The 24,578-nt window shown below is 44.4% G+C and overlaps 1 protein-coding gene across 5 annotated transcripts in view; it reads right to left on the reverse strand.

Annotated features, from left to right (window-relative positions):
* Nucleotides 1–24,578, reverse strand: part of ZC3H7A (zinc finger CCCH-type containing 7A) — a 57,641-nt gene that overhangs the window by 11,552 nt on the left and 21,511 nt on the right. For 4 of the 5 annotated variants that reach the window (XM_059716547.1, XM_059716546.1, XM_059716548.1 and 1 more), the window contains exons 8-16: nucleotides 23,975–24,008; nucleotides 20,093–20,373; nucleotides 18,631–18,838; nucleotides 17,283–17,344; nucleotides 16,475–16,670; nucleotides 14,625–14,786; nucleotides 7,724–7,920; nucleotides 7,365–7,462; nucleotides 1,081–1,262 (exon numbers count right to left, since the gene is read on the reverse strand). In XM_059716547.1, the coding sequence (XP_059572530.1) occupies nucleotides 1,081–1,262; nucleotides 7,365–7,462; nucleotides 7,724–7,920; nucleotides 14,625–14,786; nucleotides 16,475–16,670; nucleotides 17,283–17,344; nucleotides 18,631–18,838; nucleotides 20,093–20,373; nucleotides 23,975–24,008 (1,420 nt within the window). The remainder of the gene's footprint in view (nucleotides 1–1,080; nucleotides 1,263–7,364; nucleotides 7,463–7,723; nucleotides 7,921–14,624; nucleotides 14,787–16,474; nucleotides 16,671–17,282; nucleotides 17,345–18,630; nucleotides 18,839–20,092; nucleotides 20,374–23,974; nucleotides 24,009–24,578) is intronic. The other variant, XM_059716549.1, reaches the window with a different exon arrangement.

Consider the following 24,578-nt stretch of genomic DNA (forward strand, 5'->3'; position numbering starts at 1 on the left):
CTTCCCCAAAGGAGTACTTCCAGGGGTAAGGGGTGGCACTTTCGGGGGTAAAGGTAAGAGGGTTAGGGGCGGGACTTCTAGTCCCAAGATGGCAACCAGAGGGCAGGGCACTTGTCAAGGGGCGAGGCTACCGATGCAGCCCTCAACAGCTTGCCAAAACTCAGAAAGTGACCCTCCACCCAAAATAATTGCCTGCCCCTGATCAAAATTGTGCCAGAAAACCAAGAGAAGCAGCCCATTCCAAAAATGTTATATTATGTGTGAGGGGAAGGGAGGGAGAGGAAGTCCCTCCCACAAGGCTCCAGGACCCTTTCCACAACAACTGAGTACTCCCCTCCCACTCTCCCTGCAATCCTCCAGGTCAGCCCAGAGAAATGCAAGGAACACAGCTATTCTTCTGCAGGCGAGAACTGGGAGGGCCTCTCACCACAAGAGAATGCTTTCCCTCCTGCCAATCAGTTGCAGGGATGAGGACCTTCTGCCAGGGCAGGAATCTTCCCTGGCTGTCTGTGGTAGCTGTTGCTTTTCAGCAGCTGCCAACTGTGACCTGAAGCTTGCCCAGTTTCCAGGCAAGGGAAGGAGCACGCTGTCAACCAATAGGTTCCCCTAAGGGTGGGCAGTGGCTCAACAGAAACTCTTCTAGTGCCCCCTGGCTGGAGGAGAACACAGGGCTGGAGCAAAGGAGGGCAGTTATTTGGATTGGCAGGCCACTGAAGTTTAGGTGACCTGTTGAAGACCACACATCCCTCTCCTCCCTCCCATCCGGGAATGTAACCAGCACAGAAGCCTGATCCCACCCACAGCTTTAACATGGCTCACCTCCCATGGCCATTCACTTGGTGAGCTCCTGCTTGTGAGCCATACCCACCCCTAGGCTGGAGGAATGTCTGTACAGTCCAGCTCCTAGGCTATTTTTGTACCAGAAGAAATTTCTTCTGGCAGGAATGAATGTCTGTATGCCATCTTAGTCAACTTCTGTGTGACACCTATAACGCACAAACTTCTGAAGATTGCATTCGTTTTTTGTTTGTCGTTTTTCACTAGAGGTTGGGGAAAGCGTACTTAAAGTTAAAAACTTACCTTTCTCATTTTGCATTATCCAGACCTTGAGCTCTACTAGACTGTGTGCATAGAAACACTCATCTTCTCTTAAGCATCCATAACGCACCTCATGTCTGCACAGGTCAAGCTGACACTGAACATGAAAAGGACGAATTTTGGAATACTTCACTGTAGTTTCTCGCAAAATATGGACAAGGCACCTATTTAAAAGACAGTACATGTTTGAAGATTTTCTTAAGATGACAGATAATGTTCATGCATTAAGATTGCAAAACAATCACTCTTTCTTCCTCACTGCTCTGTAAAGTGCATTTTGTGTACTGCTAGGCTAAGTAACCTTTATAAATTCTGTTTATAAATTATTTATAAACAGACTCCCTATGGGACTATGAGGTCTTCACAGTCAGTTCGTTTAAAGTGTCACAAAAATGTTAAGACATCCCCATGCACCATAAATTAAGTTTAAGCTTTCAAATAAAAAAAAAACATTAATAGTATCCCCTTTGTACTTCATAATTTTGCTATCTTGAAAAGTGTCATGGAATTACAAAGAAAACCATGCGCATCCTTTATGGCTGCCTGTTTTTCCCCATTGATCTAATATCTCCCCATTCCCCAAAAGAGAGTCTCTCTTTAATGCAGGTCTAAAACAAACTTTCAATTCCATAACCAGCAACAGGTAATCAAACCATGAGACACATCAAACAAATGGCACAACATTACACCACTCAAAACAGCATGGTGCTTTATCATTCATAACTCAGATCTTAAACAGTCTTCAAATACTGCTTACTAGCCCTTTAGTCAGTATTCTAATCCTTTTATATTTAATCTTCAACTCCTCCCACCAAAGATGCGCACAAAGAGCAGTGGTCTCAATTTGCAGCAAGGAAAGTTTAGGTTAGATATTAGGAACTCTCACTAGGATGGTAGTAAAACACTGGAACAGGTTACCCAGAGACGTTGTCGACTGTCCATCCTTGGAGGTTTTTAAGACCCAGGTAGACAAAGCCTTGGCTGGGATGATCTAGTTGGGGATGGTCCTGTTTTGAGCAGAGGATTGGACTAGATGATCGCCTGAGGTTCCTTCTAGCCCTAATTTTCTGTGACTCTATATACACTCTTAAATCAAAATATTCCCAAAGAAAGAATTTAGAGGCAAAAAGAGTTATGTTTATAAAGTCTGGGGTGCTGCATTACACAGGTTCTAGAATTCTCCCCTAGAAACTCTTGCATCAAGCCTACAGGACTCAACAAAAGTTTTCAGAATGTGGAGAATCCAGCATCTCAAGCAATGTATTCCAAGAGCTAATGTTTGTATTTTTAGCAGCCCTTACAAGCTCCAGATAGTAGTAATTGTGCTAGGTGAGGTGCAAACACGAACATAACAGTCCGTTCTTCCAGAAGTTCCACCACCATTACTATTAAAAAAAAATCTACTTCCATTTTGAGTCAGTGTAGACTCAAACTACAAGCCACTAGATCTTTTTTTGCATTTGTTGACCAAAGAGCTCTCTACAAGGACAATCTCGGGGATAGCTCTGTCAGGCCTTCAGTCAGTGCAGATATAGTTAGGGATCTTCTGGAAGGGCTAGACATTTTTAGATCTGCAGGTCCAGATGCCCTCCACCCAAGGGTATTGAGGGAGTTGGCAGGGGTCATCACGGAGCCCTTCGCCCAGCTGTATGAGCATGCGTGGTCATCTGGCCAGGTGCCGGGGGATTGGAAACTGGCTAATGTGGTCCCAATTTTCAAGAAGGGGAGGAAGGAGGACCCAAGTAACTATAGGTTTGTAAGCCTCACCTTGGTGCTCGTGAAGATCTTGGAGAGAATCATCAAGGAGCACATCTGTGGGGGGCCTGCAGGGGAGATCATGCTCAGGGGCAATCAGCATGGGCTCATTAAAGGCAGGTCCTGCCTGACCAGCCCGATTGCCTTTTATGACCAAGTAACTAAATCCTTGGATAATGGTGTCACCGTGGACATAGTCTTTCTAGACTTTAAGAAGGCCTTTGACACTGTCTCTCACCCCATCCTCATCAATAAATTAAGCAACTGTGGCACTGATGCCTACACAGTTGGATGGGTAAAATCCTGGCTGATGGGGCACACCCAGAGAGTAGGGTGGACAGGTTGTACTCAACCTGGCAAGATGTGAGCAGTGGGGTACCCCAGGGCTCAGTCCTCGGGCCCGCGCTGTTTAACATCTTCATCAGCAACCTGGACGAAGGGGTGGAAAGCACACTGTCCAAGTTTGCTGATGACACTAAGATGTGGGGCGAGGTGGACACACTTGGAGGGAGAGAGAGGCTGCAACTAGATTTAGACAGACTACAAAAGTGGGCAGATGAGAATAGGATGGGGTTCAACATGGATAAATGCAGGGTGCTGTACCTTGGGAGAAGGAATCCACAGCATACATACAGGCTCGGGAGTTCCCTTCTTGAAAGCACAGAGGCAGAAAGGGATCTTGGAGTCATTATTTACTCCAAGATGAACATGAGTCGCCAATGCCAGACCACAGCCAGCAAGGCCAGCCATACCTTGTCATGCATCCAAAGGTGCATCTCAAGCCGGTCCAGAGAGGCAATACTCCCCCACCATGGGACTTTGGTCAGGCCGCAGTTGGGAGTACTGCGTCCAGTACTGGGCGCCGCACTTCAAAAGGGATGTGGCCAGCCTGGAGAGGGTTCAGAGGAGGGCCACCCGGTTGGCAAGAGGGCAGCAGGACAGGCCCTACGAGGAGAGACTGAAAAACCTGAACCTGTTCAGCCTCAGCAAGAGGAGGCTGAGGGGGGACCTGGTGCCTGCCTACAAGCTCATCAGGGGAGATCAACAGCAAATAGGCAGAGCCCTTTTCTCCCCAGCACCACCTGGGGTGACAAGGAACAATTGTAATAAGCTGATGGAGAATAGGTTTAGGTTAGAGATCAGAAGGCAATATTTTACAGTTAGGGTGGCCAAAATCTGGAACCAACTTCCCAGGGAAGTGGTCCTCACCCCTACCTTGGGCAAATTCAAGAGGAGGTTGGACGATCACCTGTCTTGTGAACCCAGCATTCATTCCTGCCTGTGGCAGGGGGTCAGGCTAGATGATCTGTTCAGGTCCCTCCTGACCCTAGCTACTATGAAACTACAGTTAAAATATTTTTTCGTTTAGATATACCCTTTGACCAAGATAAATCACTTAACTTTCTTTTTCATTTTAAATCTCTGAAGTTGATCCTTGCTACACCAATTACTATATGTAGGGACTTTACCAACCAAGTTATATATTCTTTTCCAGATCACTGGAAAACCTTAACTCAGTGCAATGATTTTATATTGTAGTTTTGTTTTTATTCAACAGAAGAAATCTAAATAAAACATTTCTCTAAACCGACATACTGATTTTGCAACCCTGGCATCTTTGGTTGCTTAGACCAGGAGGGGGCAATTATTTTGGCTGGAGGGCTGCTTACCGAGTTTTGACAAGCTGTCAAGGGTTGCATGGATAGCCCCACTCCTTGACAGGTGCTCTGCCCCTGGTTGAAATCTTGTAACTCAAAGTCACATCCCTAGCCCCTGACCTTTGGCACCAGAAGTCCCTCCCCTTGCCCCTGGAAGTACTCCTTTCAGCAAGGAGTTTTGCCATCTCAGAACAAGAAAAATATCGAATTATATTCTTAAAAAGGCCCCAAAAAACCCAAACATCTACAACATTCATTAATTTGATTTAAAAAAATATTTGTGTCTTGATTTGTGTGTCTTTGTGTAGTGTACATAGAGGTGATCGCACAAAAGCTTAAAATAAAGTCTTCCTCTTGTATATTATGGGGGGGTATAGGTTTGCGTGGAGCTATGGGTGTGGGAGGGAGGGTATGGGTGTGTCTGTGAAGGGTTTGTTGGGGAGTGGGATGAGGAAGCATGTGGGTGTGTGTGTGGATATGTGGGGTGTGGGAGGGAGGGTGGCTGGGATATGCAAGGGGCAGTGGGGGTCTGCGTGTATGGCAGTGCAAGGGGGGACGTGGGTACATGTGCATGTGGGACTCATCCTACGAACACACACCCTCCCTTCATTGCTCTGTCTCTCTCTCCTCCCTCCCTCATTGCACAAGTGCATGCGCGCGCGCGCACACACACACACACACACACACACACACACACACACACACACACACACACACACACACACACACACACATATACACTCTCCTGTCCCCAGGTACTGGCATGGGCCCTGTGCTCCCACAGTCCAGTGATGCAGCCAGAAGCCACGTGGTGCTGGAGCAGCCAGTGGGCAGGAAAGCGAGGAAATGGTATCTACAGGCCAAGAGAGTGGGCAGTGAGTGGGTGTGCAGTAATAGCTGGGCAGGAGTGTGGGGCCAGTGCTGACAGAGCTCAGAGCAAGGTGACAGCAATATGGGGCTGAGATGGCAGGGCTCTATGGAATCAGGCCAGCTCCCTCCTCTTCCTGCTAGTACAGGCCAGCCTGGCTCCACAGAGCCCTGCTGGCTTGGGCCCCATGCACCTGCTGCCCCACTCTGGGTCTCCACCAGCCCTGGCCCTGGGTACTGTGCACACCCCATGCTCGCTCGCTGCCACTTCTCCCCCACCTGCCACCACTTTCACCGCTTTTCTGCCCACTGTGGCGCTCCATCACCACATGGTTCCTGACTGCATGGCTGCGACTGCAGGACTCAGCAGGAGCCGGCCCAGCCTGGCCCGAGGATTGAGGCAACTGCCCGTGGTCCTCCCCTACCTCCCTCCCCTGCTCCTTCTCATCTGAATTTCCCTCCCCGATGGGGGGGAGGTGGGGAACAGCCCCAGACCAGAAGCTTCTGGTAGGCAGAGGCTTCTGCTTGGGGATGGAAGGAGGCTGGGGTAGGGTGGGTCTGGCCTTGCTGCTGGGCTACAGGGTCCTGCCACTGGCTTCTGCTGCGTCCTACTACCCCTGGCTCCTGTCATCTTTAATATTATCTGCTCCTGGCTGCCTGTCAATTTCCTAAATTTTTTAGGTGCCCCATGGGCCGAATAGAATGTCCTGGTGGGCTGGAGCTGGCCCATGGGCCATATTCTGCCCGCCCCTGGCTTAGATCCAAGCAGAGTGATACTCAGCCTAAGAGCAATCTCGCTGCAAAACCATCCTAAAATTAGTCACTTAGAGGTAAAATAAAGTGTCAACAAGTACTTTGTTATTAAATCCTATTGTGTGCACTGTAGATCATCACAGGACCCCACAATATTCACTGCTGACAGATGGAACAAGAGATATTTATTTCTATGCAAGTATCTCCATGTGCAAGAACTTTTAATAATTATTTGTAAAACTGCATTAAAAATAGATTGTTTCCCCATTAACATTTATCTTGCCATTATCTCTGCAGTGTTTCCTATATTTCAAATAGGAAATGTCAAAAAGCAGGGTAAGTTTAAACTGCTACAGGCCATAGTCTAGATTTGTAATGGTGTTCCAATATTTTAAACAGTTTTAAAATGTATGTGTAGATTTATTTTAAGAACTATCACATAAGGAGCTCTTAGTGTGGCAGTTCACGTTAAAAAAATAAATTGTGTGCGCTTTCCCACACAATTTCATTGCTTAACACAATGCAGACACTTACTTAAGAGCAGCTTTATTTAAGTTGATTAGAAAGAATTTTAAAATTGTTGACTAATGGGATGAGCAGACCTGATCAACATTACTTTGTAGGGTTTTGATAAAGAATAGCATCATTAAAGAGATGACAAGTAACATGTTTTGATAAGGAAACGAAGCAAATTCATTCATTATAAAGCAACTGTATGTCAGGCATTAGAACTTTTTCCTTCAGACTCCCATCCATATAACAAATGCAATACCTTTTATAGCACCTTTTGTGCAATGGGTAACATTTATGTTTGTAGATCAGGGGTATACAACTGGCAGTCCACCAAGGATTAAGTTGCAGCCACTTGGGCTACCCCACCCTCCTCTACCTTCTTGCTGCTTGCCCCCACTTCAGGGAGTGGGGCAGTACAGTGGCTGGGGGACCTGGGGCCATGAAGTACAGTGGGAGTGGGGTAGCATCCTCACAGTGCACAGCCAAGGGGGCCCCATGTCTCAGCCTGGTGCAGCCCCTGAGGCATTTGGTCACTTAGAAGCTGAACAGACCTGCTGTAGATCATACACTTGATCTTGGTCCACAAGAGGCTGAGGGGAAAACCTGTCTGTTAACAAATATAATAAAAGCTCATCAGTAGTTAAAGGATTAAAATTAGAATCCTTTGAAACCTCTGCTACTTTTAATTTGAAATTTATACTGAGTACATTTCAGACATACTTGTTATCTTCAAAGTCATGCATAGCAGGGTGAGAACAAGAAGAAGAATTATCCTTGTTCCTTTTGCTTATTATTCTGGGTTTGTGATCAAAACATTTCTGAAATACAAAAACAGGTGATTACAGACAAACATTAGATACTTTTTCTATATGAAATCACCCAAAAGATCCTAGCAAAGACACAGGCTGCTCAGACTATTATCCAACGTGCACACCAACATTTACAAGCTAGCAATGAACCAAATCATCCCATTAGCAGTTCATTTTGCTATCTACCAAAACAATTAAATGAAAAAAACATTTTAGATGACTTCAGATCATTAAAAAACAAGCAGCCAAAGTAACTTGTTAAATAAGCACCTCACAAAGAAACATAAATAGTCCATGGTGCTCTTGAAGAAGTTGGGATACAGTAAAGGTGATTTCTCCATTTCCTCCAAAGAGAGCTTCTCTGCTAAAGGCTCCTTTGCGCTCCAAAGTCCATACATCTATCTCCTCCTGGCAGTATGCAAATGTGCAATGGCCTGGATATCTACACTCTTCTTCAGCAGCAACATCTAAAATAACATAAAAAATAGAGTAAAATTTGAAATTTTTACACAGCTTCCCTTCAACCATATTTATCCTCTTAGAGTATAATATAAATAGACACCCTGTTTAGAGCAGGATCATCTGTACTGGGACATGTCCAGTCACACCAGACCCACATCACTGGTGTCTAAAGATGTCACTGGGGTTGTTGTCCTGCAAGTCAGACTCCTGCTGCTCTGAGGGCTTCCAATCCTGCAGGACAATGGCAATTTGCATTGCACCCCAAGTTGGGGCACGGCAGTGATATGTGCTGCGAGAATCCCCTACACAGGGATTCCCAGGCCATGACTCTGCAAGTGTAGAAGGGGGAACCCCCCATTAGACAAACCCATGGAGGTTCCCCAACTTTGTGCTTGCAGATATGTGCCCCAGTAATTTTGATGCCAGCCTCTACAGCCATGAAAGTACCTGCCTGGGGCATGTGCTCCCACCACCAGAGAACAGATACCAGTCACAGAAAGGCAGCACAAATGCTGAGCACTCAAATTTGGGCATTTGTGGTACAACAAAAAGCTAGGAGATGTTTGCTCTGGTTTTGTGCAGTCGTAAATTTTTATGGTGGTACAAAGGTGACATCTGTTTGTAGCCATAGTCTCCATTCAAAATATTTTTTATGATAAATCTGTCTGGTACACAGTTCTAGTCTCTTCAGTCTTGCTACTTTGTAAAGTATTGCACTGAACAAGATAATATTATAGGGTGCTTGCAGACGTAAAAAAACCAAACAGCAGTTTACTTTAAACTAGATGTTCCTGTGCCAAGACCCGCACATGCCCAGAAGAGGCAACGCATTACTTTAACTCAGCTCACCCATCGTCTGTAAAAATTGGGCACTTCAGTGGGGCTTTTTTAGTGCTTTTATCTAATAGTTGATTGAATCAGCTTCAGCTAAAAGCACCAAAAAGCCCTGCTGAAGCACCCAATCTTTACAGATGTGTCCCAGGGACGCAGAATCAGACAAGGGGGAAGCCTTGTTCAGAGGCAGACCCCAGACCAAAGTAAAAGAAGAAAAAAAATACCTGTTACAGGGGACCGGTGGAGCGAGGAGGCACGCCATGGAAAACCGCCCAGGCAGCTTATCAGCCGTGCCCATCTCCAGCTGGGGCCAGGTGACATCATGAAGAGATGCCACCCAGTGAAGATAAAAATCAGCTCCAAAAGTTCAGGAAGGGGGGACACTGAGGGCCGGAGGAAAGGCGGGGAACCGCTGGGCAGAGAGCGTCCAGCCGCTGCAGTCAGCAGAGGCAGTGGTGGCGGCAGGAACTGCAAGGGATCCCTGAGCCAGGGAAGACCGGCAGGGATTGAAGGAGCCGGCAGGGAAGCTGGCAGCGGCAGTTGGAGCTGCAAGGGATCCCTGAGCCGGGGAAGACCAGCGGGGACCGAAGAAGCCGGCAGGGAGGCCAGCAGAGGCGGCAGCAGCAGGAGCTGGGAGGGATCCCTGTGCCGGAGAAGACCAGCAGGGATCAAAGGAGCCGGCGGAGAAGCCGACAGCGGCTAGTGGGAGCCGGCATGGGAAATCCTATCAAAGGCAACAGGTGCCGTGGCTCCAGGGCAGAGGTGGGTCCTGGAGGGAGGAGAGAGACCCCGGCTGTGGTGAAGGCATGGACCCTGACCCAGAGGACGCGCTAGCCTAGGGGCGTTAGGAACATTAGGGGCTAGGGGAGTACAGGACTCTCCCCATGGTTGCTCTTCTTTTTGTTCCCCCTTTGTCTCGTTTCTCTTGTAGTCGTGTTGTTAGTTTCATTTTTCTTTTTGTTTCATGTTGGGTTGTTTTGGGGCAAGGGGTTTTATGGTAGTGAGGGTATCGGTTGCATTTTCCCTTTTCGGGCTGATCCATTTTAGTTCCCTATCTAGAGCAGGTTAGCAGGGCCCTCCGTACCAGGCTGGGGTAGCAGGGACCCCGTTCAAAGACGGGGAAAGAAACCACGTGAGAACACAGTAAGGACTAACGACATCAGTCCTAGAAGGCTCAGGGTGTCGAAGGGGACAAGCCCAAAGGCCAAGTGTCACCAGACCCTCCGGATCTGGCCAGAGCCCAAGTTGCTTATCTGCGAGGGAGTGCATGGGGACCAGGGAAGACTTCAGCAGGGGATAGCCGCAAAAGATCCTGAGGCTCATCTCGAAGGCTGGCGTATGGTCGGGGTGTAGGGGAAGTTGGAGCCCCGTGGACGTCCACTGGGACGTGTGACTGGAGGCATCCTCAAAGGGGACCCCCTTCACTAAAGGACCATCCAAAGTCATGGCAGGCGAGTTTGGGGGACACCCTGAAGGTAACTGAGATACTCTCTGGGGTCTACACGAGGTTCCCTGGCAAGCAAGGTCAGTTGCTTGGGCAAAGGCGGCGCAGGAGCGAACCATCGAGAGGAGACAGGCACAAGATGCTACAGAGAAAGGTTGAAGCAATGCACTGCTTCTTCCAGTAAATACTGGAAGCAAGGCACTGCGTTTTCTATTTCACGTCTGCAAGCAGCCATAATTTGGACTCACTCAAAAAAGAAAAAAAAAAAAAAGCATATGTATTCTTAGGTATGCGCAGCTGGACCAATTATCTGTGCAACCTGCAGCAACTCTCCTCTATTTCAAACAAAAATACTGAAAATACAAGATACCTTTTCTTTGCCAAATCTAACTATAATTTGCATAATATGACAAACTAATTAATCCCCTGAATTCCAAAAGTAGAAGGCTCATACTGTGAACAGTCCTTATTAACCAGTGAAGTGTCCAGACTCCTAAATAACCAAAACATTAGCGTATACTCAACACTTGGAATAATCCCGGAAATTACTGCCATATCTTTTTTTAAAAAGATTAGCTAGTCAAATATGAATAATCATTGAAGAATATGCTCTCCAAAGGTAACCACAATCATAGAATCACAGATAATTAGAGTTGGAAGGTCCAGACCTCAGGAGGTCATCTAGTCCAACCTGCTGCTCAAAGCAGGACCATCCCCAACTAGATCATCCCAGCCAAGGCTCTGTCTTAAAAACCTCCAAAGATGGAGACTCCACAACCTCTCTGGGTAACTTGTTCCAGTGTTTTACTACTACCCTCTCCTAGTGAGAAAGTTTTTCCTAATATCCAACCTAAACTTCCCTTGCTGCAGCTTGAGACTATTGTTCCTTGTTCTGCCACCTGCCACCACTGAGAACAGTCCAGCTCCGTCCTCTTTAGAGACAACTATACCTTGTACAGAAGAGATCGAGTAGATAAAAGGGGCGGGGGTGTAGTTCTCTCTGTTAAGGAAAGCTACACGTCCCTGCAACCTGATATTGGTGACCAGGGTGGACAACTGGAGACCCTCTGGGTTAAAATCCGTGGGGAACATGGCACAGGGGACACAACAGTGGGAGTCTACTACAGACCTCCCACCCAAAATCAAGAGCTTGACCAGGAGTTCACCCGGGAACTGGCTAAGGCCACATGCTGCAGGACCATGGTTGTCAAGAGAGACTTCAACTACCCAGACATCTCGTGGGGGGATCACTCAGCAAAATCCGAGCGGTCACAAAGCTTCCTATCATGCATGGATAACCTCTACCTGACTCAAGAAGTCTATGGGCCAACGAGAGGTAAAGTGCTGCTCAGCCTGGTACTGGCGATGACTTAATCAGCAACCTAGTGATCGATGGGAAGCTGGGCGACAGTGACCACGAGCTGATCACCTTCACCATCTGCCGAAAAGCTGGCAAGTCAGTCAGCAACACTGAAGTCCTTGACTTCAGGAAAGCCGACTGACAAGCTCAGGAGGCTTGTCAGTGAGGCTCTAAGGGACCACGAACCCAGGGGGAGGGGAGTTCAGGAAGAGTGGTTGCTCCTCAAGGGAGTGATCCTCAATGCACAAGCTATTTCTATTCCCATCTCAGAGGAAAGGCAGCAAGAGGGCACAGCAGCTGGCTCTCCAGGGATCTAGCAGACCTCCTGAGGCTAAAAAGACAGACCTACAAAGGATGGAGGATGGGATTCACCTCCAAGGAGGAATATTTTGCACTGGTCCGGTCCTGCAGGGAGCGAACCAGGAAAGCCAAGGCTGCAACTGAACTCCAACTAGCTTCCAGTATCAAGGACAATAAAAAGTCCTTTTTCAGATATGTGGGGAGCCAGAAGAAAAGCAAGGGCAACATTGGACCCCTGCTAAACCAGATGGGACAACTGATGCCCAGGAAAATGCCAACCTATTAAATGGGTACTTTGCGTCGGTCTTTCATCAGTCCCATGGGATACCCCTGCCCACTATGGGACAGGGAGGTCTAGATGAGGGAGATCCCCTGCCCTCCATCAATGCTGACCTCATGAAGGAACACCTTGAGAGGCTGGATACCTTCAAGTCAGCTGGCCCTGACAATCTACACCCCAGGGTACTCAAGGAGCTGGCAAGCATCATAGCCCAGCCCCTGGCATGGATCTTTGAGAACTCCTGGCACTCCAGTGTAGTGTCCAAAGACTGGAAGAAGGCCAAAGTGGTACCTATCTTCGAGAAAGGGAGGAAAGTGGATCCAGCAAACTATAGGCTCATCAGCCTGACCTCTACCCTGGGGAAGGTCTTAGAAAAGTTTATTAAAGAGGCCATCCTTAATGGACTGGCCAACACCAACATCTTGAGGGATAGCCAGCATGGGTTTGTTGCGGGTAGGTCTTGCTTGACCAATCTCATTTCCTTTTACGACCAGGTGACCTATCACCTCAAGAAGGGAGAAGAGATTGATGTCATGCATCTTGACTTCAAAAAAGCCTTTGATCTGGTATCCCATGATCACCTGTTGGTGAAACTGGACAATTGTGGCCTTCGGTCCACCACGATCCGCTGGCTGGGAAACTGGCTCCGTAGTTGGAACCAGAGGGTGATAACTGACAGAAGTCAATCATCATGGTGCCCTGTGACCAGTGGGGTCCCTCAAGGCTCTGTCCTTGGACCCATACTGTTCAACATCTTCATTAATGATGTGGACACTGGAGTCAGAAGCGGACTGGCCGAGTTCACCGATGACACCAAACTTCGGGGCAAAGCATCCACACCTGAAGACAGGAGGGCGATCCAGGCTGACCTGGATAGGCTCAGCAAATGGGCTGACGAGAACCTGATGGTGTTCAACGCTGAAAAATGCAAGGCTCTCCACCTTGGAAGGAAAAACCTGCAGCATGCTTATAGGCTCGGCAGTGCTACTCTAGCTAGCACTATGGAAGAAAGAGACTTGGGGGTCATGACTGACCACAAGATGAACACGAGCCTTCAATGCGATGCTGTGGCTAGTAAAGCAACCAAAACGCTGGCTTGCATCCATAGATGCTTCTCAAGCAAATCCCAGGACGTCACTCTCCCCTTGTACTCGGCCTTGGTGAGGCCGCAGCTGGAGTATTGCATCCAGTTTTGGGCTCCACAATTCAAAGGATGTGGAGAAGCTTGAGAGAGTCCAGAGAAGAGCCATGGGCATGATCAGAGGTCAGGAAAACACCTTATGATGACAGGCTGAGAGCTATGGGGCTCTTTAGCCTGGAAAAGCGCAGGCCAGGGGTGATCAGATGGCCATCTGTAAGTTTATCAGGGGTGACCACCTGTATCTGGGGGAATGTTTGTTCACCAGAGCACCCCAAGGGATGACAAGGTCAAACAGTTATAAACTACTGCAAGACCGTTTCAAGCTGGACATAAGGAAGAATTTCTTTACTGTCTGAGCCCTCAAGGTTTGGAATAGCCTGCCATCAGAGGTGGTTCAAGCACCTACATTCAACGCCTTCAAGAGAAAATTGGACGCTTATCTTGCTGGGATCCTATAACCCCAGCTGACTTCCTGCCCTTCGGGCTGGGGGCTAGACTTAATGATCTTCCAAAGACCGTTCCAGCCTTAATGTCTATGAAATCTATGAAATCTTTGGAACCATCTTTCAGCTAGTTGAAGACTGCCATTAAACTCCCCTCAGTCTTCTCTTCTCTGGACTAAATAAGCCGGGTACATCCTCATAAGTCATGTGCCCTATCCCCCTCACCAGTTTTGTTGCCCTCTGCTAGAATCTCTCCAATTTGTCCACATCCTTTCTGTAGCGGGGCGGCAAAACTGAACACACTACTCCAGGAGTGGCCTCACCAGTGCCAAATAGAGGGGGATCATCACTACCCTTGATCTGCTGGCAATGCTCCTACTAATACAGCCCAGTATGCTGTTAGCCTTCTTCGCAACAAGGGCACAATGTAGGCTCCTATTTAGTTTACTATCCACTGTAACCCCAGGTCCTTTTCTACAGAACTGCTGCTTAGCCTGTACTGGTGCATGGGATTGTTCTGTCCTAAGTACAGAACTTTGCACTCGTCCTTATTGAACCTCATGAGATTTCTTTTGGTCTTTTGGTCTAATCCTCCAATTTCTCTAGGCCTCTCTGAATACTATCCCTATCCAATGCATCTTACTACTCCGTAGTTTTCACTAAACTACTACATAGTTTTCATTATGTAGTTTCACTTAAATCCCTTTGAAAATACCAAAATATCAATTAATTATTTTTTTCTTCTTGACAAATTAAAAAGGTTATATATACACTTAGAGTAAAAATACACAAGTATATTATTTCATATTTAGCACAGTCATTAAAACCTTGAAGTGAGTGTTGCAAACAAACTTCCTTTTTACTGAATTAGCATCAACCACATAACATCCATATTAAAAACACATACCTTTGCATATATAATATGGTCCCACATACTGAGTCTTTGTTGGTCTTGGACGTATTTTTTTCCATGATTTATCTTCAGAGTTCTTTATTCTACCAATTAGAATATCTTTCTTACACTTATGCTCTAAATTGGGATGATAAGTGTAATCCAACAATTTAGGACCTGAAATGATAAAGGAAAAACTGTTTGTCCTTATACAACCAAACAACTGTAAAACTTACATTCAAAAGCCATTAGGCAGAGATCCAAATGAGATAGACAGTTAGCATTCTTTCTTGTGCCAGTAAGTTTGAGGAGCCAATTTTAAGCAATAAATTAGAAGAGTAGAAAAGCTATGCAAATACTTACAAAAAGGCCAGGCTCAACATGAAAAAGCAGGTAATTAAGGAGATTTTTTAACCCTGTACTTGTTTGCACAGAAACCCACTCTAAATTTTTTGTTTTCTCAGTTCCCACCACATAGCTTGTTTTGAATATGTATTTGCCCATCTCTAACAAGTCTATGAGAAGCATGCAGCTAAAATACCAAGTTCAGTTAAATCCTCTAAACCATTCATTTTAAATTCAACCAAGCAGTAAATTTAAAACAATACACATCAAGTAAGAAAAGCTCAAACTTAATGCATTAAAAAAAAATATCAGCCCCATGATCTAGAGGGTTCTACACTGTTGTAGCCTAAAAACAGAGTTCCAGGGTCAATCTATTTTTGCTTCCAAAACCACATATACTAAGAATGAATACAAATACACTGTAAGTTGTGCAGTGTTCAGTGAATCTGCTACCCAGCTGAGAAATTAAAAATAAAAAACAAATATGAAGAGTCCTGTCTGGGTTTCTTTGAACAAATGATTGATAATAGAACTGTGAGGCTTCTGAAATTAGGCAGGAAAACAACATCCACTAGGAACTTGGATAAGGAGGCAAAGAAACAAAAGAGGATATAGATGCTTTGATATGAAGCCTAACAAAGGGACATATGTAATTATCATCCCACAAGCATTTTAGAGATTCTGCTTTTATTGAAATTGTGCTCTGGAGCATTTCAAAAGTCACCTTGTTAAGTATGAAGAATCATTTCAAACTAAATACTGCATAACTGCAAACTATAACAACCATTTCCTAAATGTGCCAATTTAATACTTTAGGAACCTATATAAATGTGCTGCACTGTCTTGCTCTATTGATAGTTCAGAAAAACCTATAACCCAAAGAGCAGCACTTGATCTAATATTAGTCTTGGTAAAACTGTTGCTTTTAGAATAGATTTGTATGTCACAGCAACAGCTCACACCTGAAAGATTAGTTATATGAATGGCCCAAAATAAGTTAAGACCCTCTGTGTCAATAAAATGAAGTTAATTATTGCTAAGGTTTTGAAGTATCATGATAATGATTGAGAATTAGTTTGAAAGAACAATAAAACAGATGGGATGCGAAGGTTACCAGGTACTTTGAACTGCAGTTCAATTCCCCATGACCAATCAGAGTGGGTATTGCAAGTTTTTAAGTCTTGAGCAAAGGTGTCATTCTTCAGAGTACCCTGGGGGGTGGGAGGAAAGTGAATACAGAATATGAATGACCTTACACAGTAAACCTTCATGTTGGGGAAAGTATGAAGTGATCTGTGGTGGTTTTAGAAATCAAGAACCCCTTAGGACAAGAAAAACAAAACAAAAAAACAGGAAGGAAAAGAGTAGAAAAGGGACTAAATGTTTTCTGATTCTTTAGTCCTTAGATCTATTTTCTATTTCGTAATGGCACAAAACTAACACTATTAGAAGCCAACAACGTTTTAAATTTACAACTTTTAACATCTTTCTAAAATGTCAATCAACCAAATGTTACTTACCTGTTTTGATAAAACATAACTGGCAGGCCTGTCTTAGGTCATGTGTACCTTCTAATGGGTTTCTTCCAATAACTGATGAAGATATTGGTATGTTAGCAGGTGCACTGCTAAAAATATTTGAAAAGTCATTTCTATTTTGACCTACAATTCCCATGTAATTCTCGGATCCAAACAAACTATTAGGACCATTTATCTGCTGAAAGAAAGAAATGTTGTTTACTTGATCTGTCAACCTCATTTTAATATGTCCAGGCTTCCATTTTAAGGCTTATTTATTGAAAGCTTTCCCTATAACAAAAGAAATATCACTAATGGTTTAACTGTGAGCACAGCTGTACACTAAGGCACAAAAAAGAAGGGATGCCAAGAGGTCCTTACCCCAAGCATGGAATACATACTTAGACCACACTTTGAGGTTGGAGGAACAGCAGTTGTCAAGATGCTATTCCATCCCGTGAAGGTAGACTATGAGTGTGCAAATACATGGCTCCAAGCTTCCCAACACATACAATAGCCATCTCAGCTGAACTGGCAGCTGTGAGAAATAAACCTCATGATCTGAAGAGGTAAACAGAGATCCAACTACAATCCTTGGACACAATCCCTGATCACAGATTAGGACTGTACTAAACTGTTCCATAGGTGCTGAAAACCCCATTCATCAAAAGATAAAATATTTCATCAATACTGACCACTTGTGATCATTTTAAAATTTCCAAAATACATTCTACCAAAGTTTGGCTAATCAAAAAATTGGCTAGGCCTCTAATAAACAGATTGCCTGTCTGAAACTTACAAAGATACTTACAAATAAAGAGGAACTACTGCTAAGTGCTGGTGCTCCATCTCTTGAAACTGAACTTGACAGATCTAAAACAATTTAAAAAAATATTGAGATTGTTCTTTCCCCTCTCTAGCATATCTTACTCCAATAATAATTTTTACCTGCTTTGAAGTAACACAGGTCAAAGTATTTTCCCATTAAGGTGCAAGACATTTGCAATACCCAGAATGAAGACACACTAAGGTCTTCTCTATACTGCTTCTGCTATGTGCAAAACTACAAACTGAGAAGCACCATTTGCTTAGCACACACTAAATCCTGGAAATGATGCAGCATAATTGGTTTTTAATTGGTGCAGCATAATTGGTTGAGTAATCTTTTGCACATAACCCAGTACTGCTTTTTAGGTTGTCTCTGCTATGTTTTTTGTGCATATTCAGGTCATCTCTAGGATTGCTATGCTCCCTCATTTCTGGGATAGAAGCAAATAGGTGGGACATGCTTCATGGAAGGGCTCAAGACACTCTGTGACTCAGTACAGACATGTCCTCAACAAATCAATGGAAACTAGTCAATGAGTGGAGCACCTTTAACAACAGTCTCAAGAGACTGGTCTAGAAGAGCAAAGGCAGACAAAAAAAAAAAAAAAAAAAAAAAAAAAAAAAAAAAAAAAACTGCTCACCTTCGAACCAGAGTAGCTTGGAGAGAATTTATAAACATTTTGCAATATGCCGTCTTCTACAAAGTATATACCACTACAAAATTTATGTTCAATATAGGGTTTATTTTTCAACTTCAGTCCACTGCCTATTTCCCATTTCTAAGCTGTACAGTACTGTTTTCTGAACTCAATTTTATCAATCACCATTTTGCCCATTTAGGTTGGAAAGGTTTAGGTTGTCCATATCTTCTAATTGTTTAAACGTCTTTTCAGTGTGCTCTCTCCATTTTTTACTCTACCCATTTACTTATTCTTACTTTACTCAAAGATCTTAAATTCCTAACTCCACCTTGATTTTTAAATGGAATCTGAAATTAAGTTGCTTCTTTGCTTATGTCCCCCCATGTAAACTCTAGCAATGTGTTAATATGTTAGGAAAACCCAGTATACAACCAGCAGAGGAAGCCTAGGAATTTATGTAGATCCCATGAAAAAAGCTTATTTTTAAGTTCTTGATGACAGTCTATACTGAGCAAGTATTTTCAATACACTTGAAGACGTAGCAAATGTTATGCAAACATTAAACTTTAAAGGGAGTAAAGAAATCTAACACGTTAATGAGCAGACAGCTAACTCATTCATAGACTCCTCCCACCATCTCTCTCTCCTCTGTATAAGTAAACTGATGCAACTTAAGACTCCTTGCCTTACCTCTTTTTGTGTCATTGATTGAAAAATTATTTAAAGTAGAACAAAAATTTTCTAATGAAGAAGCCAAAGGCTGTGAATACATTTCTGAAAAGGAGGCTGTAGCAACAAATCCTGCACCAACTGGTAATGTCCCCAACAAAGGAGTGGAGAATGGTATTTTAGGAGCTACACTAGCTGTTGGAATGGATCCTCTGACTACTGTGGTTTGCTGGAAAAGAAAAAATATTTTTTTTTAGCAAGTATTCAGGCAGGAAAAAAAAGGCTTCCCCTCCCCTCCCTCCCTTCTACCCTCCCCACCTCCACAAAAAAAACCAAACATCAAATGACCTATAAAAACCTAGCTCTTATTAGGGTTTTTGTAGTGATACCACCACTGAAAAAGTAAAGTTCAAATGTAGAATACGTGGAACATCTATCCTTATTTTCAAGTAATTTTAGGCCCTAAATCCTAACGAGACCCCTGCTTATGACTTACTTTATTCACTCTGAACAATCCCATTACCACCTTCAGTATAAATTAAATATAGGCTTAAGTCTTTGCAGGATTAGAAGCAGAGAGTTTAATTTTAAGCATTTGTAAACCCATAAGGCAAAAGGCAGAAAGTAAGAAGCACTTAAAATCTAGTCAAATTTTAAAAACAAAAAAAAATTATCTTACAGACTGCTAGCTCTGGAACCGAGAAGCAAGGTAAACTGCCCCCATTTGAGATCTGCGATGCTGTGTCTAGATTGCTTTTGATACCCAAGTTAGTTCATTTAAAACTTGCTCAATTATCTCTATATTACACTACAGTCTGAAGCACAGACTCTGCTCTACCTTCACTCTATCATGGTAGATAAAAGGAGTCACTAGGAAATATAACACAAAAGTTTGTTTCCCAAGACCTTCTCATCTCACTATATTTATTTCAGAAATTTAGAAAGTATTATTTTAAAATACAGAAAAAGTTTAAAATCAAAGTAAGGATTCTAAATAGTGCTGTTTTAAAGAGTAATCAGATTAACAGTACAATTTAGATTAGTCCAGGGGTTGTCAACCGAGGGTGTGCGCACCACCCCCCTCCCTCACTCTGTGTCTGGCCATGTCTCCTCCTCCCCCCACATCCAGCCACCGGGGTATACTTACTAAAAAAGGTTGAAAACCCCTGAATGAATCTAATTCCATTCATAGGCAGTACTTGCTTTACAAATACAACCACGTCAAACTGTGAAATGACACTATACCCTTGCCTTAATTCTTTATTTATATGTTAATGGAACTTCATCTTTATTAATAAGAGATGTATTGAAAATGCTGCCACAATTGTAAAGTAAACATGATGAAAGTCACTGAGAGCTCAGAACTGAGTTAAAAGTATGATGCTATCTCCGAGAGCAGACTCTACTGCAGTTCAGACGCTGAAAAAAGCACGTTTGTCTGAAAAAACTCCACTATCAAGGAAGCAAGACGCAAAACATTTACCATTACACTTTCATCTGGGTGAGGTACTAAATCAAGTAGCTCATCAAGTTCTTCTCCAATAATGATATCTCCATCTCCACAATCTAAACATGCTTCTGGCATAGAGAAAGAAACATTTCCTCCATTTGCCAACATTGCAGAAGGCAAAGAACTCTTTTCCACTTGAAGAGACATAACAGAAGATATGGATGGCACAGATACTGAGATCAAGTCATTTGACACTTCAGGAGAAAAGTTTGATGCAGATGAAGAAAGTGTCTCTTGTTTATGTTCTGATAAATCTGAAACAGAATTTGGGGAGAAAACAAGAACTGTTAGCTAACGTTATTCAAACATTTTCCACCATATTTAACCTAGCACAATGTTTTATTCTGCCTTAAAGAAATATGAATTAAAATGTGGTTGCTGATACTTTAGAAAGTGTTTTTATTCTGTTTCTATTACCAACAGAATGAAATTCAGTCAAATATAGAAAAGAGGAAAAACAAAAAACAAAAAACTGTGAACCTGTCATATTACAGTGTTCTTACAGATCATGCTTCCCCTTCCCTTAATTTTCCTAAATTCAAGAATATTGTGTGAGAATAAGCACAAGTCAAGAGCCTGATAAGCAAGGATCCAGGTTTTCCTGTTTCCCATGGAAAAGTGGAGAAAACTGTCACAACCAAATTAAGTAGTGACCATGTCACAAACAAGTAAAACCATAACAGTTTTTCTGCACTAGGTTAACTAAGGGTTAACAATAATGACAGTAACCGCTTTTTTGCTGCGCATGTCAAAAAGAAATTTATAACTGCGACACTAACATGAAATGAAACTTGGCCTTCTGTGCTGTACATAAATCATTATAACTGGTCAGAGAAAACAGGGAGTAACCCTGTGGGATAATACCCTAGCGAAGACCGCTAGGTAACTGGCGATTCTAATTAAATTTATGACGTGGCAAAAAGTAATTGGCTATTACACAAATAAAACCCGTCTTCACTTCCGTGAAGAACGGAAGACCTCCACACACACACCTGAAAAAACCTCTGAACGTATGCATGAGAATAACTGATAAATTGATCGCTTGTCAGTCTCCCCCATCTCGACCTTATCAGACGTAAATCAACGACCTGCCGGCCCGATTTTTTCTCCGTTTATCTGCCAGACCAAAGACTTTCATGCAGACTGTCCTTTGAACTTTAAGCTGTAACTAACCAAGTATCTCTGACCTCCGCTATTCACCACCCTGACGGCGTGAGTAAATAATCTTGCTTTGCAACCCATAAGCGTCCGCCTAATTAATTCCACTCCAAGTGTCACAAGTACCCGCCTGACGGTCTTCTAAGGCCCCGGACCCTTATCTGCCCGGGTGGGAGTCAGGGAGAGCTGCTGGCAGGCTGCCCTGGGTCCCGACAAAAACCACAGATTCCCTGGTTTTATTGGAGAAAATGCAGATTTCCCCTTTTAGCAGAGAAATCCACAGATTCCCCGCAAACCCATGCAGTTGGCCACGGAAAGGCAGTGTGGGGCGCAGTGGCAGAGTTATGGTGGTGGCCGCCATATGCAAAGCCACCCCCCCCCCCCCCCGTCAGGGCAGCCGATGTATGTGCAGTCCACAGAGGGGCACCCTTGCCCTCAACTCCCTGCCCTGCTCCTGCAAGTGGGCACAGGGGCATGCTCCCCCCACCCCCACTCCTTGATCTGCCCCACCCCAGCACCTTCTCTTTCCCCCCACCCTGCCCGGCTCCGCCCCACCCCACCCACCTTCCAGCTGCTGGGGTGGATGTCAGTGTCAACGCGTGCATGTGTCTGCATATCTGTGCCTCTGTGTGGGGCTGTGGGGGATTGAGGGGCACCAGCAGCACCGGAGGGGGATGTGGAGGGCTTTTGATTCTTATCATAGATTTTGGGTTTTTAAAAATCAGAGAATTTGCAATTTTTAATCAGAGAAAACCAGGATTCCTCATGATAAGAGGTTTGCACAGATAGCTTTAATCTGTAATTTTTTTTAAAAACACTGTAATTGTTTGAAAGATCTGAAGGAAGAAGTACCTTTCACATAGCCTACTATTTTTTTCTTCTTCCTCTACTGGTAAACTAAACTTTTCTAGCACACAGTCATCTGAGTTATTTCAAGGACTAATTTAAGAAAACTATGAATTATATATCTATCTATTGATAGGTTTAAATGAGAAAGTTTAAGCTTATTTGAGGTGGGAATCACAGTAACCTGTAAAAGTGTTATAACCAGGGATCCTGGTTTTCGCTGATAAAAAATAACAAATTATCTGAGAAAAAAAATAAAATTGCAAATTCTCTAATAAAACCCCCAAAATCCATTATTAAATTTAACACACCCCGCCATCCCTGCTGGTGCTCCTTACTTGCCCCCCAATGCCCCCACTCCCAGCCCTGCTGGTGCCCCTCACTGCCCCAACAGCCCCCCTGCCCTACTTGTGCCTCTTACCCCCCCCTCACCCCCAGCCACTGCACCCCAGCCCTGCTGGAGCTCAACCAGCCTGCACAGCTCTTTGCAAAAGCAGAGAATCCACAGGTTTCCCTGCTAAAAAGGAGAAATCTGCATTTTCTCTGATAAAAAGGGGAAATCTGTGGTTTTCTCCATTTTTCCATGGGAAACGGAAAACCCGAATCCCTGGTTATAACTAGGGGTGCACAGAGATTTTTGGGGCCAATACTGATAACCAATTTTTAAGAACGCATACCAGCTGATACTGATCAAATTTCCAATATGTAGCCCAGCAGCTTGAAAAGCAGTGTCCAGCTGGTAATTCTGTTGTCATGGATGGGGAGAGGGGGAGCAGATCGAAGCCCCTGTGGTGAGGGAGGGAGGGAATGGGGCTGGCCCAGGTGCTGCCCAGTCAGGGCGGGGCATGGGACAGAGTCGTGGCTCATCCAGGGGGCACAGGACGGGGGTGGACCCTGGAGGGCATGGGGGGGCCATGTGACCCCGGACTGGTGTGCGGGGCAGACTGCTACTACAAGCTGAAACCAGGGGCAGCACCGGGCTCTTCTCACCGGGGGCTGGGCTGGGCTGTGCTCAGGGCAGGTGGCAGCAGGGCTGGGAGGGGAGCTACAACCACCCCAAAATTCACCATACCCCCCCCCAGTACTCCCTCCCAGCACCTGCCCCGCCCTGAGTGCAGCCTGGCCCAGCCCACACCAGGAAAAGCCCAGCACAGCCCCAGCCCCAGCCCACAGTGGCAGCCCGCCCCACTCCACACACAGATACAAGTGCACACACCCTGGAGGGCATGGGGGTTGTACGCAGCAGCAGGAGCCACCACCCCCTCCCCGCGCCCCCCATATGAGCTATGGCTCTGTCCCGTGCTCTGCCCTGACTGGGCAGCACCTGTGCCAGCCCCACTCCCTCCCTCACTGTGGGGGCCTTGATTTGCTCTCCCCACGCCCCTTTCCTCCCCTTCCACCACAACAGACTTACCAGCTGGATGCAGCTATCCAAACTGCCAGGCTGTGCTCCTCATCACCTACATGCTGTGCTGAGGTTGCGCACACACATGGAGCATTTAAATCAGCCACATTATCGGACATATCAGGCCAAAAAAGCCAATTTCTCATAGAGTCAATTTTCTCTATATCGGTGCCAATCTGATATCAGGCGAATGCATCAGCGCACCTCTAGTTATAACCTACTGATACACTGTGGAAAATGGAAAGCAGTGAAATGAAACACTGTTGGAATCATCTTTTGAAGAAGCACAAACACACAAATAGCACTGATTCATACAAGTCAAAGCAGGAGGAAGAGAATTCAAATTTAGAAAAATTTTAGTAATTCTGATAATGAGTGAAGCTCACTACTTCTGCGCTTTGCACCAGTCTTCCGATCACTGACACACATAGTATAGAACGACTCACCTGACTCGATATCTTCTATGGAAGAGTTAGAATTCTGTAAGTAAGTGAAATACCAGTCAATAACCTGAACAAGAACCACCAAACCTCTTCACTTGTAGGTTTCCAAATTGATTTTATCTAAGTTTGGCCTAAATATTAAATTAAAAAACCAACAACCCCTCCCCCCCAAAATTAAGAGCATTAGAAAAGTTGAAAAATTTTAGAAGGGAAGAAGAAAACTAATTTTCAAACAAAACATTTATTGTAGTTTGTAAAATTTAAGCATTGCAGCACTAAGACACTGAAATGAAAACAAAACTAATGTAACTGATTTTCATTACCTAAGACAGGTTAACGCCTGTTAAATTGGATTTAAATTTCAAAGTATTTACTAATTCTAAATCAGAGGCATGTTTACAATTTCAGCGGATTATATTTCTTTAAGGTATCACTTTGCAAGATTTGTACACATTTGAAAGTTTAAGCTGAACTTAACTTGCTATTCTTATACATGTGATGTATAACTAACCAAACAGTCACTTGAACATTAAAAGTTCTTCCCCCACCTCAGCTGCTATACATAGGTCATTTGTCTGAAGTACAAAAAACAGTATCCAACTGTACC

The sequence above is a fragment of the Alligator mississippiensis genome, chromosome 13 (assembly GCF_030867095.1).
Source record: "Alligator mississippiensis isolate rAllMis1 chromosome 13, rAllMis1, whole genome shotgun sequence".
Taxonomy (NCBI): Eukaryota; Metazoa; Chordata; order Crocodylia; family Alligatoridae; genus Alligator; species Alligator mississippiensis.